This window comes from Oncorhynchus clarkii, chromosome 27 (genome assembly GCF_045791955.1).
Source record: "Oncorhynchus clarkii lewisi isolate Uvic-CL-2024 chromosome 27, UVic_Ocla_1.0, whole genome shotgun sequence".
Classification (NCBI taxonomy): domain Eukaryota; kingdom Metazoa; phylum Chordata; class Actinopteri; order Salmoniformes; family Salmonidae; genus Oncorhynchus; species Oncorhynchus clarkii.
In genome coordinates, this window is record NC_092173.1 from 9,318,389 (window position 1) to 9,333,322 (window position 14,934).

General features: G+C 44.9%; 1 protein-coding gene across 7 annotated transcripts in view; it reads left to right on the plus strand.

The window, feature by feature from the left end:
• Window positions 1-14,923, plus strand: part of LOC139385533 (unconventional myosin-Ic-like) — a 61,392-nt gene extending 46,469 nt beyond the window's left edge. For all 7 annotated transcript variants that reach the window (XM_071130661.1, XM_071130662.1, XM_071130664.1 and 4 more), the window contains 17 exons: window positions 166-279; window positions 513-584; window positions 703-822; window positions 1,290-1,363; window positions 3,079-3,184; window positions 3,986-4,066; window positions 4,968-5,059; window positions 6,743-6,837; window positions 7,057-7,103; window positions 7,315-7,395; window positions 9,443-9,548; window positions 12,241-12,358; window positions 12,643-12,756; window positions 13,086-13,162; window positions 13,302-13,370; window positions 13,707-13,791; window positions 14,580-14,923. In XM_071130661.1, coding sequence (XP_070986762.1) covers window positions 166-279; window positions 513-584; window positions 703-822; window positions 1,290-1,363; window positions 3,079-3,184; window positions 3,986-4,066; window positions 4,968-5,059; window positions 6,743-6,837; window positions 7,057-7,103; window positions 7,315-7,395; window positions 9,443-9,548; window positions 12,241-12,358; window positions 12,643-12,756; window positions 13,086-13,162; window positions 13,302-13,370; window positions 13,707-13,791; window positions 14,580-14,892 — 1,764 coding nt within the window. In that variant the 3' untranslated portion in view covers window positions 14,893-14,923. The remainder of the gene's footprint in view (window positions 1-165; window positions 280-512; window positions 585-702; window positions 823-1,289; window positions 1,364-3,078; window positions 3,185-3,985; window positions 4,067-4,967; window positions 5,060-6,742; window positions 6,838-7,056; window positions 7,104-7,314; window positions 7,396-9,442; window positions 9,549-12,240; window positions 12,359-12,642; window positions 12,757-13,085; window positions 13,163-13,301; window positions 13,371-13,706; window positions 13,792-14,579) is intronic.
• The last annotated feature ends 11 nt before the right edge of the window (window positions 14,924-14,934 follow it).

Here is a 14,934-nt window from a genome sequence, read left to right on the forward strand (position 1 = left end):
TTGTCTTCAGACCATCACAATAAAATGTGTATAATCTTATCATGTCTAATGTTCACATGGCTTTTTTTTCTCTCTCTCTCTCTCTCTCGCTCCGTCTCTCGCTCTGTCTCTCTCTCTCGTTCTCTCTCTCTCTGTCTCGCTCTCTCTCTGTGTCTCTGTGTGTAGGAGCTGTTAAACATTATTGCCAGCGTCCTTCACTTGGGGAACATTCAGTATGGAGGAGAGGACAGCGGCAATGCCTACATCACTACAGACACACAGATCAAATACCTGGCGAGGGTATGACCTCTTCCTCCTGACTACAGTGGATAGTCAGGAGTCGATACTCATGTACCCTGTCGATACTCATGTACCCTGTCGATACTCATGTACCCTGTCGATACTCATAACACATTACTGTCTTAACTCGATAGCATCACCGTTCATTGGCTCAGTAGGATAAATAACATTGATACTGGTGTTGAAAGAATGAGTTTGGAGGTGTGTTCAAGTTTTGGCTGTCGACCTTGCAGTTACTAGGAGTGGATGGTTTGGTCCTGAAAGAAGCGCTAACACACAAAAAGATCATCGCCAAAGGGGAAGAGGTAGGCTGGAACCTTCTATGAGAACGTTCCCACGTTCTATATTCAACATATAAGTGAGGCAAGTGAGGAATTGTAGAAGAACTGTTTCCATTCTTCTCTGTGTGTGTGTGTCCTCCAGCTGAAGAGCCCTCTGAACCTGGAGCAGGCGTCGTCGGCCCGGGACGCCCTGTCTAAGGCCGTGTACGGCCGCACCTTCACCTGGCTCGTCAACAAGATCAACGTCTCCCTGGCTTACAAGGTAACACCACACACCCCTAAATAACTTAACACCCCGCTAACGCTCCGCTTACCAATGATCCCTATATCTACCCCATTCTTCTGCCCCTCCTGTCAGCCTGCGCTTTTGACCTCAGCTGGCCGTTTACACCACAGTGGTAGTAGGACTCCCCCTTGTGGATGTGTTGTAATACTACATGTTGGACAGAGCAGTATTGTTCGTTCGACAGCAATGCGTTTCTGTGCAGACGGTTGTCTGATAGGGGATAGGTTATTGCATGTTTGAGCTGTGAGATGGTGTCGGGCGTCTGGACCATGTCTGCTGTGAGTTCATTGTTACACGGTGCTTCGTTAGGTGTGTATATATGTTAATAAATAACGAACTGCTCATTTACACTTAGTCTGTTGGCTGTACACGGTTTAGAAACAGTTTATGAATGCTTCTTCACGGAGGCTATTGTGAGGAGTTAACCCTTCTTTGTCTTCTAGGACGAGACGTATAAGAATGCTTCTGTCATTGGTCTCCTGGATATCTATGGTTTTGAAGTCTTCCAGCACAACAGGTACCAGAGGAATATATATATATATATACAGTGCCTTGCGAAAGTATTTGGCCCCCTTGAACTTTGCGACCTTTTGCCACATTTCAGGCTTCAAACATAAAGATATAAAACTGTATTTTTTTTGTGAAGAATCAACAACAAGTGGGACACAATCATGAAGTGGAACGACATTTATTGGATATTTCAAACTTTTTTAACAAATCAAAAACTGAAAAATTGGGCGTGCAAAATTATTCAGCCCCTTTACTTTCAGTGCAGCAAACTCTCTCCAAAAGTTCAGTGAGGATCTCTGAATGATCCAATGTTGACCTAAATGACTAATGATGATAAATACAATCCACCTGTGTGTAATCAAGTCTCCGTATAAATGCTCCTGCACTGTGATAGTCTCAGAGGTCCGTTAAAAGCGCAGAGAGCATCATGAAGAACAAGGAACACACCAGGCAGGTCCGAGATACTGTTGTGAAGAAGTTTAAAGCCGGATTTGGATACAAAAAGATTTCCCAAGCTTTAAACATCCCAAGGAGCACCGTGCAAGCGATAATATTGAAATGGAAGGAGTATCAGACCACTGCAAATCTACCAAGACCTGGCCGTCCCTCTAAACTTTCAGCTCATACAAGGAGAAGACTGATCAGAGATGCAGCCAAGAGGCCCATGATCACTCTGGATGAACTGCAGAGATCTACAGCTGAGGTGGGAGACTCTGTCTATAGGACAACAATCAGTCGTATATTGCACAAATCTGGCCTTTATGGAAGAGTGGCAAGAAGAAAGCCATTTCTTAAAGATATCCATAAAAAGTGTCGTTTAAAGTTTGCCACAAGCCACCCGGGAGACACACCAAACATGTGGAAGAAGGTGCTCTGGTCAGATGAAACCAAAATTGAACTTTTTGGCAACAATGCAAAACGTTATGTTTGGCGTAAAAGCAACACAGCTGAACACACCATCCCCACTGTCAAACATGGTGGTGGCAGCATCATGGTTTGGGCCTGCTTTTCTTCAGCAGGGACAGGGAAGATTGGGAAGATGGATGGAGCCAAATACAGGACCATTCTGGAAGAAAACCTGATGGAGTCTGCAAAAGACCTGAGACTGGGACGGAGATTTGTCTTCCAACAAGACAATGATCCAAAACATAAAGCAAAATCTACAATGGAATGGTTCAAAAATAATGTCAGTCTCTCGATGTGCAAAACTGATAGAGACATACCCCAAGCGACTTACAGCTGTAATCGCAGCAAAAGGTGGCGCTACAAAGTATTAACTTAAGGGGGCTGAATAATTTTGCACGCCCAATTTTTCAGTTTTTGATTTGTTAAAAAAGTTTGAAATATCCAATAAATGTCGTTCCACTTCATGATTGTGTCCCACTTGTTGATTCTTCACAAAAAAATACAGTTTTATATCTTTATGTTTGAAGCCTGAAATGTGGAAAAAGGTCACAAAGTTCAAGGGGGCTGAATACTTTCGCAAGGCACTATATACATATATATATGTATGTGTATATGTATATGTATGTATACATTTACATATATGTATATGTATAAAACTCATTTTCCCATAATCCTGTGTGTCTTTGATAGCGTTTACCATTTACTGTCATTACGATTCGTCATTACGATTCGGTGTATATTAATGTCAAGTTTGCGTTTGAATATCATTGTCACGTGAAAAGATAATCTGTAATCGTGTGTGTGTGTGTGTTGCAGTTTTGAGCAGTTCTGCATTAACTACTGCAACGAGAAGCTGCAGCAGCTCTTCATCGAGCTCACCCTCAAGTCCGAGCAGGATGAGTACGAAGCCGAGGGAATCACGGTGAGACTGCTCTCTCTTTGTTTTGTCAGTCCATCTTCTCCATCCCCTCGTCACTCTGCCTCCCCTCTCAGCCCTCTGCCTTGATGCTTCTATCCGTCTTGGAGGGACCTTACCCTCCCTCTACTGCTCTCCTCCATTTCTCTAGCTTTTCTTCTCGCTCTCTCTTCCCACTTCTCCCTCTTTTCATTCCCCCCCTCTCTTTTTACCGTCCTCTTCCACCTCTCGCTTTCTTCTCTGTCCGGTCCTCTCCTTCTACCTTCTCCCCGTCGGCTCTGCGTGACTGTCGACACGGTGATTGGTGGCCCCGCTCCACTACGATTCAGGGCCCATATTGGCGAAGAATCTCAGAACAGGAGTGCTGCTGATCTAGGATCAGTTTTGGCTTGTAGATCGTAATGACTGAGATTTATATGAAAAGGGTGAACCTGATCATACGTCAGCACTCTTACTCTGAGACGCCTCGTGAATACGGGCCCATGAAGGAGAGGAGTGCAGAGGGCCGTGGGAGAGAGATTCGTGTCCAGTTAGACACCCGTCAAAGGGGACGTTGTTGTACAACGTGGGCTGTGTTCTGTGGTGTTTGTGGTAATAATGTGGCGGTAAACTGTGTGTGTGTGTGCGGCAGCAAACATCAATAAAGGTTTGATTGACAATGTGCATAAAGTGTGGGTTCAGAATGTTCTTGTCCCGGATTCTCAGCATTCTGTGAATGTTTTCTTTTACAACCGTTAACATGTAGGACTGTTCCGTCTTCTAAACAAGCGATTTTTAGATGCCGTTGTGTTCCTTGCTGTCTCACAGTGGGAGCCTGTGCAGTACTTCAACAACAAGATCATCTGTGATCTGGTGGAGGAGAAGTTCAAAGGCATCATCTCCATTCTGGTGAGAATCTGTTTCAGTCTTTAATTTAACCCTGAGCTTTTCACCTTTCTCTCTCTTGGGCCCCTCTCCATCTGGTATATCCTACTGTCACAGTCAACTGTCCATCTAATGTATTTTTTCGCTTTCATTCTTTCTCGCTCTCCCCTCTGTCTCTGTCCCTCTGTCTCTGTCCCTCTGTCTCTGTCCCTCTGTCTCTGTCCCTCTGTCTCTGTCCCTCTGTCTCTGTCCCTCTGTCTCTGTCCCTCTGTCTCTGTCCCTCTGTCTCTGTCCCTCTGTCTCTGTCTCTCTCTCTGTCCCTCTGTCTCTGTCCCTCTGTCTCTGTCTCTCTGTCCGTCTCTCTGTCCGTCCCTCTGTCCGTGTCTCTGTCCGTGTCTCTGTCCGTGTCTCTGTCCGTGTCTCTGTCCGTGTCTCTGTCCGTGTCTCTCTCTCTCTCTGTGTCTCTCTCTCTCTCTGTGTCTCTCTCTCTCTCTGTGTCTCTCTCTCTCTCTCTCTGTGTGTCTCTCTCTCTCTCTCTCTGTGTCTCTCTCTCTCTCTCTCTGTGTCTCTCTCTCTCTCTCTCTGTGTCTCTCTCTCTCTCTCTCTGTGTCTCTCTCTCTCTCTCTCTGTGTCTCTCTCTCTGTGTCTCTCTCTGTGTCTCTCTCTCTGTGTCTCTCTCTCTGTGTCTCTCTCTCTGTGTCTCTCTCTCTGTGTCTCTCTCTCTGTGTCTCTCTCTCTGTGTCTCTCTCTCTGTGTCTCTCTCTCTCTCTCTCTGTGTCTCTCTCTCTCTCTCTCTCTCTGTCTCTCTCTCTCTCTCTCTCTCTCTCTCTCTCTGTCTCTCTCTCTCTCTCTCTCTGTCTCTCTCTCTCTCTCTCTCTGTCTCTCTCTCTGTGTCTCTCTCTCTGTCTCTGTGTCTCTGTGTCAGGATGAGGAGTGCCTGAGGCCAGGTGACGCCAGTGACATCACCTTCCTGGAGAAGTTGGAGAATACTGTGGGAGGCCACGCCCACTTGACGACGTGAGTCTACGCACATACAAACGCACACACCCAAACCTCCCTCTGCTAACCTAGCAACAGAAGTTGTCGTGAGACCTGGCTGTAAAAAATGCTCATGGAACAAAATGCATGGAAAACTCCACCCAACTTTCAAAATACAGAAGTCATCCCTGCATCATAAGGGAATAATTTCTCTGTTGAATGTAGAATCTTGAAAACTTGATTGGTGACAAGCAAAACATTTTGGGACTATGTCAACAATTTACTAATGAAACCAATGGAGTTTTCCTTTAAGCTGTCAACTGCGTTTACTTTCAGCAAACTTAACATGTGGAAATATTTGTATGAACATAGCAAGATTCAACAACTGAGACATAAACTGAACAAGTTCCACACACATGTGACTAACAGAAATGGAATAATGTGTCCCTGAACAAAGGGGGGGAGGGTCAAAATCATAAGTAACAGTCAGTATCTGGTGTGGCCACCAGCTGCATTAAGTACTGCAGTGCATCTCCTCCTCATGGACTGCACCAGATTTTCCAGTTCTGTGAGATGTTACCCCACTCTTCCACCAAGGCACCTGCAAGGTCCCGGACATTTCTGGGGGGAATGCTTTGCAGGAAATCACGCACAGAACGGGCAGTATGGCTGGTGGCATTGTCATGCTGGAGAGTCATGTCAGGATAAGCCTGCAGGAAGGGCACCACATGAGGGAGGAGGATGTCTTCCCTGTAACGCACATCATTGAGATTGCCTGCAATGGCAACAAGCTCACGCACTGCCCCAGACCATGACGGACGCTCCACCTCCAAATCCATCCCGCTACAGAGTACAGTCCTCGGTGTAACGCTCATTCCTTCGATGATAAACGCGATGGTGGGTTTGTGTCCATAGGCGACGTTGTTGCCGGTGATGTCTGGTGAGGACCTGCCTTACAACAGGCCTACAAGCTCTCATTCCAGCCTAACTCAGCCTATTGCGGACAGTCTGAGCACTGATGCAGGGATTGTGCGTTCCTGATGTAACTCGAGCAGTTGCCATCCTGTACCTGTCTGGCAGGTGTGATGTTCGGATGTACCGATCCTGTGCAGGTGTTGTCACACGTGGTCTGCCACTGCGAGGATGATCAGCTTTCCGTCCTGTCTCCCTGTAGCGCTGTCGTAGGCGTCTCACAGTACGGACATTGCAATCTATTGCCTTGGCCACATCTGCAGTCCTCATGCCTCCTTGCAGCATGCCTAAGTCACGTTCACGCAGATGAGCAGGGACCCTGGGCATCTTTATTTTGGTGTTTTTCAGAGTCAGTAGAAAGGCCTCTTTAGTGTCCTAAGTTTTCATAACTGTGACCTTAATTGCCTACCGTCTGTAAGCTGTTAGTGTCTTAACGACCGTTCCACAGGTGCATGTTCATGAATTGTTTATGGTTCATTGAACAAGCATAGGAATCAGTGTTTAAACCCTTTACAATGAAGATCTTTATGAATGACCTTTGAAAGACAGGGTCCTGAAAAGGGGACGTTTCTTTTTTTTGCTGAGTTTAAATTGTGTTCGTTAGGTACCAAATGGAAGAAAACAGACAAACAGGGAGGGTTTACCTGAACGTGTTCAATAAAAAAAGCTTGTTTTGGTTTTCCATTGCATTATGTTTTGCTATGGTGTGCCCTAATAATTTGTCACTTAATGTTTGTGTGATCCTCGTAGTCACAAGCTGACCGATGGAAAGACCCGGAAGGTGATGGGCCGAGAGGAGTTCAGACTGCTGCACTACGCTGGCGAGGTCAACTACAACGTCAACGGTGTGTGTGTGTGTGTGTGTGTGTGTGAATGGAGCAGCAGGACGCGAGAGTAAGATGATCAGAGGGAGAGGAAGGATGTCCTGTGCTCAGGTCTTTACGTTTGTCCTGGGAAGCTCCTGTACTTCTTGTAGTGGTCTGTTTACTGTGTGTGTAATTACATTCATCCCCAAACCATATTGGGAGTGCATGTTCTCTTACTATCTCTCTTCCCTCCTTTAGGCTTTCTGGACAAGAACAATGACCTCCTCTTCAGGAACTTGAAAGAGGTGAGAGAGAGAGAGTTCAGGACAATGGGGAAATTATTTAGATAAGAGATGGATGATATCATTGGAAACTAGACTCTAAGATTATGTTGTGTCACTGGTAGACTCTGTCTATCGGTCTCTCTCCGTGTGTGTGTGTGTGAGTTTGAAGAGCAGTGTGGTAGTTCTAGTCGTAGTGAGTTGTACTCATTCTCTATGTGTTGTCCATCCACAGGTCATGTGTATGTCTGATAATAAGATTCTGACCCAGTGCTTTGACCGGGCGGAGCTGAAGGACAGCAGGAGACCTGAGACGGTGAGAACAGCCGTCCCTGTAGTACCACTCAGAGGGCAAAGGTCACACAATGTATACCGATACACAGACCCATATACAGTGGGGCAAAAAAGTATTTAGTCAGCCACCAATTGTGCAAGTTCTCCCACTTAAAAATATGAGAGAGGCCTGTAATTTTCATCATAGGTACACTTCAACTATGACAGACAAAATGAGAGAAAAAAAATCCAGAAAATCACATTGTAGGATTTTTAATGAATTTATTTGCAAATTATGGTGGAAAATAAGTATTTGGTCAATAACAAAAGTTTATCTCAATACTTTGTTATATACCCTTTGTTGGCAATGACAGAGGTCAAACGTTTTCTGTAAGTCTTCACACACTGTTGCTGGTATTTTGGCCCATTCCTCCATGCAGATCTCCTCTAGAGCAGTGATGTTTTGGGGCTGTTGCTGGGCAACACAGACTTTCAACTCCCTCCAAAGATTTTCTATGGGGTTGAGATCTGGAGACTGGCTAGGCCACTCCAGGACCTTGAAATGCTTCTTACGAAGCCACTCCTTCGTTGCCCGGGCGGTGTGTTTGGGATCATTGTCATGCTGAAAGACCCAGCCACGTTTCATCTTCAATGCCCTTGCTGATGGAAGGAGGTTTTCACTCAATCTCACAATACATGGCCCCATTCATTCTTTCCTTTACATGGATCAGTCGTCTTGGTCCCTTTGCAGAAAAACAGCCCCAAAGCATGATGTTTCCACCCCCATGCTTCACAGTAGGTATGGTGTTCTTTGGATGCAACTCAGCATTCTTTGTCCTCCAAACACGATGAGTTGAGTTTTTACCAATAAGTTCTAATTTGGTTTCATCTGACCATATGACATTCTCCCAATCTTCTTCTGGATCATCCAAATGCTCTCTAGCAAACTTCAGACGGGCCTGGACATGCACTGGCTTAAGCAGGGGGACACGTCTGGCACTGCAGGATTTGAGTCCCTGGCGGCATAGTGTGTTACTGATGGTAGGCTTTGTTACTTTGGTCCCAGCTCTCTGCAGGTCATTCACTAGGTCCCCCCGTGTGGTTCTGGGATTTTTCCTCACCGTTCTTGTGATCATTTTGACCCCACAGGGTGAGATCTTGTGTGGAGCCCCAGATCGAGGGAGATTATCAGTGGTCTTGTATTCCATTTCCTAATAATTGCTCCCACAGTTGATTTCTTCAAACCAAGCTGCTTACCTATTGCAGATTCAGTCTTCTCAGCTTGGTGCAGGTATACAATTTTGTTTCTGGTGTCCTTTGACAGCTCTTTGGTCTTGGCCATAGTGGAGTTTGGAGTGTGACTGTTTGAGGTTGTGGACAGGTGTCTTTTTATACTGATAACAAGTTCAAACAGGTGCCATTAATACAGGTCTTAAAGAAGAAGTTACAGGTCTGTGAGAGCCAGTAATCTTGCTTGTTTGTAGGTGACCAAATGCTTATTTTCCACCATCATTTGCAAATAAATTCATTCAAAATCCTACAATGTGATTTTCTGGATTTTTTTTTTCTCATTTTGTCTGTCATAGTTGAAGTGTACCTATGATGAAAATTACAGGCCTCATCTTTTTAAGTGGGAGAACTTGCACAATTGGTGGCTGACTAAATACTTTTTTGCCCCACTGTATACATGTCCTGTCTCATACACACTTACAAACAGCCACTTGTTTATGCTCTGTGGATCTTCCTCCCTCCACACTGAAGGGTCGAGTGAGTGACAGGGGAATCTCTGCTCCCCGCTCACACACTCAGGAATGCCCTGACACTCGGTTGCCCTCCACACATACACGGTGGTCGAGGGTGTCGACTCCGTTGACTGTTTGTGTGCATTGTTGACGACGCATTCTCTCTCTCTCTCTCTCGCTGGCCCTGCCCCCAAACCCTGTCACTGCCTGGGGCAATGTGACCTGCACACTGGGACCAGTGTTCTGTCCGGTCTCTGCCTCAGTCTGGCCAGCAGCCGTCCTCCCTGCTCCTCTACATCCCTCGCTCGGTGCTCACTCTTTCTTCTCTCCCTCTGTCTCTGCCTCCAGGCAGCGACCCAGTTCAAGACCAGCCTGGCCAAGTTAATGGAGATCCTGATGTCCAAGGAGCCGTCGTACGTGCGCTGCATCAAGCCCAACGATGCCAAGCAAGCAGGTAGGATGGAACTGATGCCTTGCTCATACCGTGCTGTCAACGAGGTGGCAGGGTAGCCTAGTGGTTAGGGCGTTGCACTAGTAACCGGAAGGTTGCAAGTTCAAACCCCCGAGCTGACAAGGCACAAATCTGTCGTTCTGCCCCTGAACAGGCAGTTAACCCACTGTTCCTAGGCTGTCATTGAAAATAAGAATTTGTTCTTAACTGACTTGCCTAGTTAAATAAAGGTCAAATAAAAAGGTACTACTTCCACCAATCAAAAAAGCTCATTTTCGTTTGCTGTCGAACAACATATTGAAACATTTAATATAATGATTTTTCCCCCTTTTTTCGGCATGTAAAATGCTTCAACTTAAACAACTAAAACCAGATATAAAGTATGTAGAAAATGATGTAGCCATATATTTTTTTAAATAAGATCATCTCTGAGAACTAACAATCAACTAGACAGTCGAAGAATCAAAAATTCTAAAAATGTTGATTTTATTATGTTTAAGTACAGTTGAAGTTGGAAGTTTACATACACCTTAGCCAACTACATTTAAAGTCAGTTTTTAAATTCCCTGCCTTCGGTCAGTTAGGATCACCACTTTATTTCAAGAATGTGAATATTCAGAATAATAGTAGAGAGAATGATTTCTTTCATCACATTCCCAGTGGGTCAGAAGTTTACATACAACCAATGATTATTTGGTAGCATTGCCTTTTAAATTGTGGTCAAATGTTTCGGATAACCTTCCACAAGCTTCCCACAATAAGTTGGGTGAATTTTGGCCCATTCCTCCTGACAGAGCTGGTGTAACTGAATCAGGTTTGTAGGCCTCCTTGCTCGCACACGCTTTTTCTGTTCTGCCCACAAATTATCTATATGATTGTGGTCAGGGCTTTGTGATGGCCACTCCAATACCTTGACTTTGTTGTCCTTAAGCCATTTTGCCACAACTCTGGAAGTCTTGGGGTCATTGTCCATTTGGAAGACCCATTTGCGACCAAGCTTTAACTTCCTGACTGATGTCTTGAGATTGCTTCAATATATCCACATAATTTTCCTACCTCATGATGCCATCTATATTGTGAAGTGCACCAGTCCCTCCTGCAGCAACGAACCCCAACAACATGATGCTACCACCCCCTGTGCTTCACGGTTGGGATGGTGTTCTTCGGCTGCAAGCCTCCCCCTCTTTCCTCCAAACATCATTATGGCCAAACATTTTTGTTTAATCTATTTTTGTTTCATCAGACCAGAGGACATTTCTCCAAAAAGTACAAAGTTTGTCCCCATGTGCAGTTGCAAACTGTAGTCTGGCTTTTTTATGACAGTTTGGAGCAGTGGCTTCTTCCTTGCTGAGCGGCATTTCAGGTTATGTCGATATAGGACCTGTTTTACTGTGGATATAGATACTTTTGTACCTGTTTCCTCCAGCATCTTCACAAGGTCCTTTGCTGTTGTTCTGGGATTGATTTGCACTTTTCGCACCAAAGTACGTTCATCTCTAGGAGACAGAACCCGTCTCCTTCCTAAGCGGTATGACGGGTGCGTGGTCCTATGGTATTTATACTTACGTACTATTGTTTGTACAGATGAATATGGTACCTTCAGGCATTTGGAAATTGCTCCCAAGGATGAACTAGACTTGTGGAGGTCTACAATTCTTTTTCTGAGGTCTTGGCTGATTTCTTTTGATTTTCCCATGTCAAGCAAAGAGGCACTGAGTTTGAAGGTAGGCCTTGAAATAAATCCACAGGTACACCTCCAATTGACTCAAATTATGTCAATTAGACTATCAGAAGCTTCTAAAGCCATGACATCATTTTCTGGAATCTTCCAAGCTGTTTAAAGACACAGTCAACTTAGTGTATGTAAACTTCTGACCCACTGGAATTGTGTTACAGTGATTATAAGTGAAATAATCTGTCTGTAAACAATTGTTGGAAAAGTTACTTGTGTCATGCACAAAGTAGATGTCCTAACCGACTTGCCAAAACTATAGGTTGTTAACAAATAATTTGGAGAGTGGTTGAAAAACGAGTTTTAATGACTTCAACCTAAGTGTATGTAAACCTCCAACTTCAACTGTAATTCAGATAGCATAAGAACACAGAAAAGGCCATGGCAGGAAATGTAGCTTTGAAACTGCAGTTCTTCTCTCAGTCCAATGTCAAAATGTATCGAATTGCAGGAAATGAGCTTTAAAACTGTGAAATGTCCTCTTAGCCGTTAACTCTGCTATCACACTCAGGTTTTCTGTGTCGGTTCTATATCATTTTTTTCCTAACATCTTGTCTGTCTTGTGTCTACGATTCTTAAATCTGACCATGCGTTTTGATTGTGTTCAGTAACATCAATGGCAGCACTGTTCTTCACACTGTGTTTGCCAGTATATCGACCCTTTGTCAATAGATGGCCTCCTGTCTGTTTTTCTCCTCACTCCCACCTTCCTTTTTGTCCATTGTCTACTTTTCTGGGAATAAGTCGGATGAATTGTGTTTTATTTATTTTATTTGCATAAGCATCACGCGCTACTGCTCCAGTATGCTAACAACTGTAACAACAAACCATTCAACAAACAAACAACGGAAAACGACAATAACAATGTATTGCAATCTCACAAGTTCTCACCAATCTCACCATGTACTACTGTAACTCAGGCTAATGTGGTTTCTCTCCCTCTCACCTCTCTCTCTCTCTCAGGACGGTTCGACGAGGTTCTCATCAGGCATCAGGTGAAGTACCTAGGTCTGATGGAGAACCTCCGCGTGAGGAGAGCTGGCTTTGCCTACCGCCGCCACTATGAGACCTTCCTCCAGAGGTGATTATGGCTCTGAGCTGGTCCTGCCTGGCTCGGAGCTGGTCCTGCCTGGCTCGGAGCTGGTCCTGCCTGGCTCGGAGCTGGTCCTGCCTCTATCAGGCTTGAATGTCGTTCTCTGACATTATAGGTTTATTCAATGGCAGATTCATGACTTATGTTAGAAAATCAGTACACCTGCAAGTGACTAATCTCCACAACTGTTCAGTTAGTGATATAACCTAAATGTAATATTTTTCATATAATATACCAGTGTCTCTGTGTGTTGTTTTGTCCGTCCCTGGCAGGTATAAGTCCCTGTGCCCGGAGACCTGGCCTAGCTGGCAGGGCAAGCTGGCAGACGGAGTCTCCACACTGGTCAAACACCTGGGTTACAAACCTGAGGAGTACAAGCTGGGCAGGTGAGACCCTTATCCGGTGACAACAGTCAAGGCGGTACGCAACACACACACACACACACACACACACGTGTTAATTCTAGTGAACTACAGTACATGCATCTCCCATTTGTTTATCTACATCCCATCTCCCTAACGACTTCAGTGCCCACTTAGTGCTGATCTAATCCCATAACTGTGTCTACTCTCTGGGAAAGGCTTAAGTGACCAAAGTCAATTATTTCGTCAGGGCTGAACTAAATCCCCCCCATGGTGCTGAACACGCTCAGACTGCCCCTGTGTGTTGTATAAAGACACACTGCCAGCTTAGTGGAGCTCCGTTTTCTTTCCAGATCCAAAATCTTCATCCGTTTTCCAAAGACTCTGTTCGCCACGGAGGACGCGCTAGAAACGAGGAAACACAGCCTTGGTGAGCGAGAGAGTCACGTATCACATGGTCTTACTTGATACCCATCACCTGCTGTCTGTCTGGACTGTCGTCTCTCTGCGACGATAGAGTAAGTAGAGTATCTGAACACTCTGAACATCTTTTGTCTCTCTCTCTTCAGCCAACAAACTGCAGGCATCCTGGAAGGGCTACAGCCAGAAGACCAAATACCGCAAACTCAGATCATCAGGTAGGAGGGCTTCTCTTCTCCCCTACGTCTATAGACCCATGTGTCATCAAGCATATACTTCCTCTATATTCACCGTGCGTGTCTATTCGATTACGCTCGTCTTGTTCAGTTGGACGACGGATGTTGTATTAAGCGTCTCAGAGTAGGAGCGCTGACTTGGGATCAGTTTTGCGGTTGTTTTTTTCGATGGCAAGGAATAAGATTGCTTTTGACAGAATCAGCACTGCTTCTCTGAGACACTTGATACGGGCCTAGGTCTCGATTCTCTCTTCCAATGGATCTGGATGAACTTTGTTAAATAATAAGTAGGTTGGTAAATTGTGTGTCCCTTTCCAGCGGTGGTGGTCCAGGCGTGGTGGAAGGGCATCCTGGCCTGTAGGAGGGCACGGCGTAGAAGGGAGGCCGCCAACACCATCCGCAGGTGAGGCTCTTCTGGACACAAGATTTATTTAACTAGGATGGTGAGAGAAGGTTCTTGAATATTCATTAGATTGCCCTTATTGTCAGTGGTGTAAAGTACTTAAGTAAAAAATACTTTTAAGTACTGAAGTTGTTTTTTTGGGGTGTCTGTACTCTACTTGACTCTTTATATTTTTGACAAGTTTTACTTATACTCAGCTTCATTCCTGAAGAAAATAATGTACTTTTTACTCCTTTCATTTTCCCTGACACCCAAAAGTACTCGTTAAATTTTGAATGCTTAGCAGGACAGGAAGATTGTCCCTGGTCATCCCTACTGCCTCTGATCTGGTAGACTCACTAAACACACATGCTTTGTTTGTAAATTATGTCTGAGTTGAACTGTGACCCTGGCTATCCGTAAATAAAAAATTGCGTCGTGGTTTGCTTAATATAAGACATTTTAAGTTATTTATATTTTTACTTTTGATATATTTGTACATTTTAAAACCAAATACTTTTAGACTTTTACTCAAGTAGTATTTTGCTGGGTGACTTTTACTTGAGTCATTTTCACTGCTTTCGGCTCAATGGGTTCCCTTGGACTACTGAAGTTATATACGGGTTCTATTCATATGGAGAAACTTGTGGAAAGCATTTACCTAGACAATATCCACTGATGTTTTGGACACCTATGGTATTTGCAGTGTTGTGTGTGGATGTATAGAAGTTCTTATCCATTTGTTGATTCATGTGTGCAGGAGTGTTTACAAAGCTCTCTCTCTCTCGCTCTGCCTCTCTCTCGCTCAGGTTCATCAAGGGCTTCATCTACCGCCATAATGAGCGTTGTCCTGAGAATGAGTACTTCCTGGATTATGTGCGCTACTCCTTCCTGATGAAGCTGCGCAGGAACCTCCCCAAGACGGTCCTGGACAAGAGCTGGCCCACGCCCCCGACCGCCCTCATCGAGGTAACGCAACGTTACACGAGACACTGTGTAAAGTTGCACTCAGGCCCTACTTCCTGCTTTGGGGAACGTCCCGCGTCCCCCTTGCGCGTGCCACGTCTTTCTCTGGGGACAAGCAGTCTTCATGACACAAACTGTTCACACCCCTCTTGTTGATGGAGAGAACATTTTGCAGGTTTAATGGTGATTTCTTTCTTT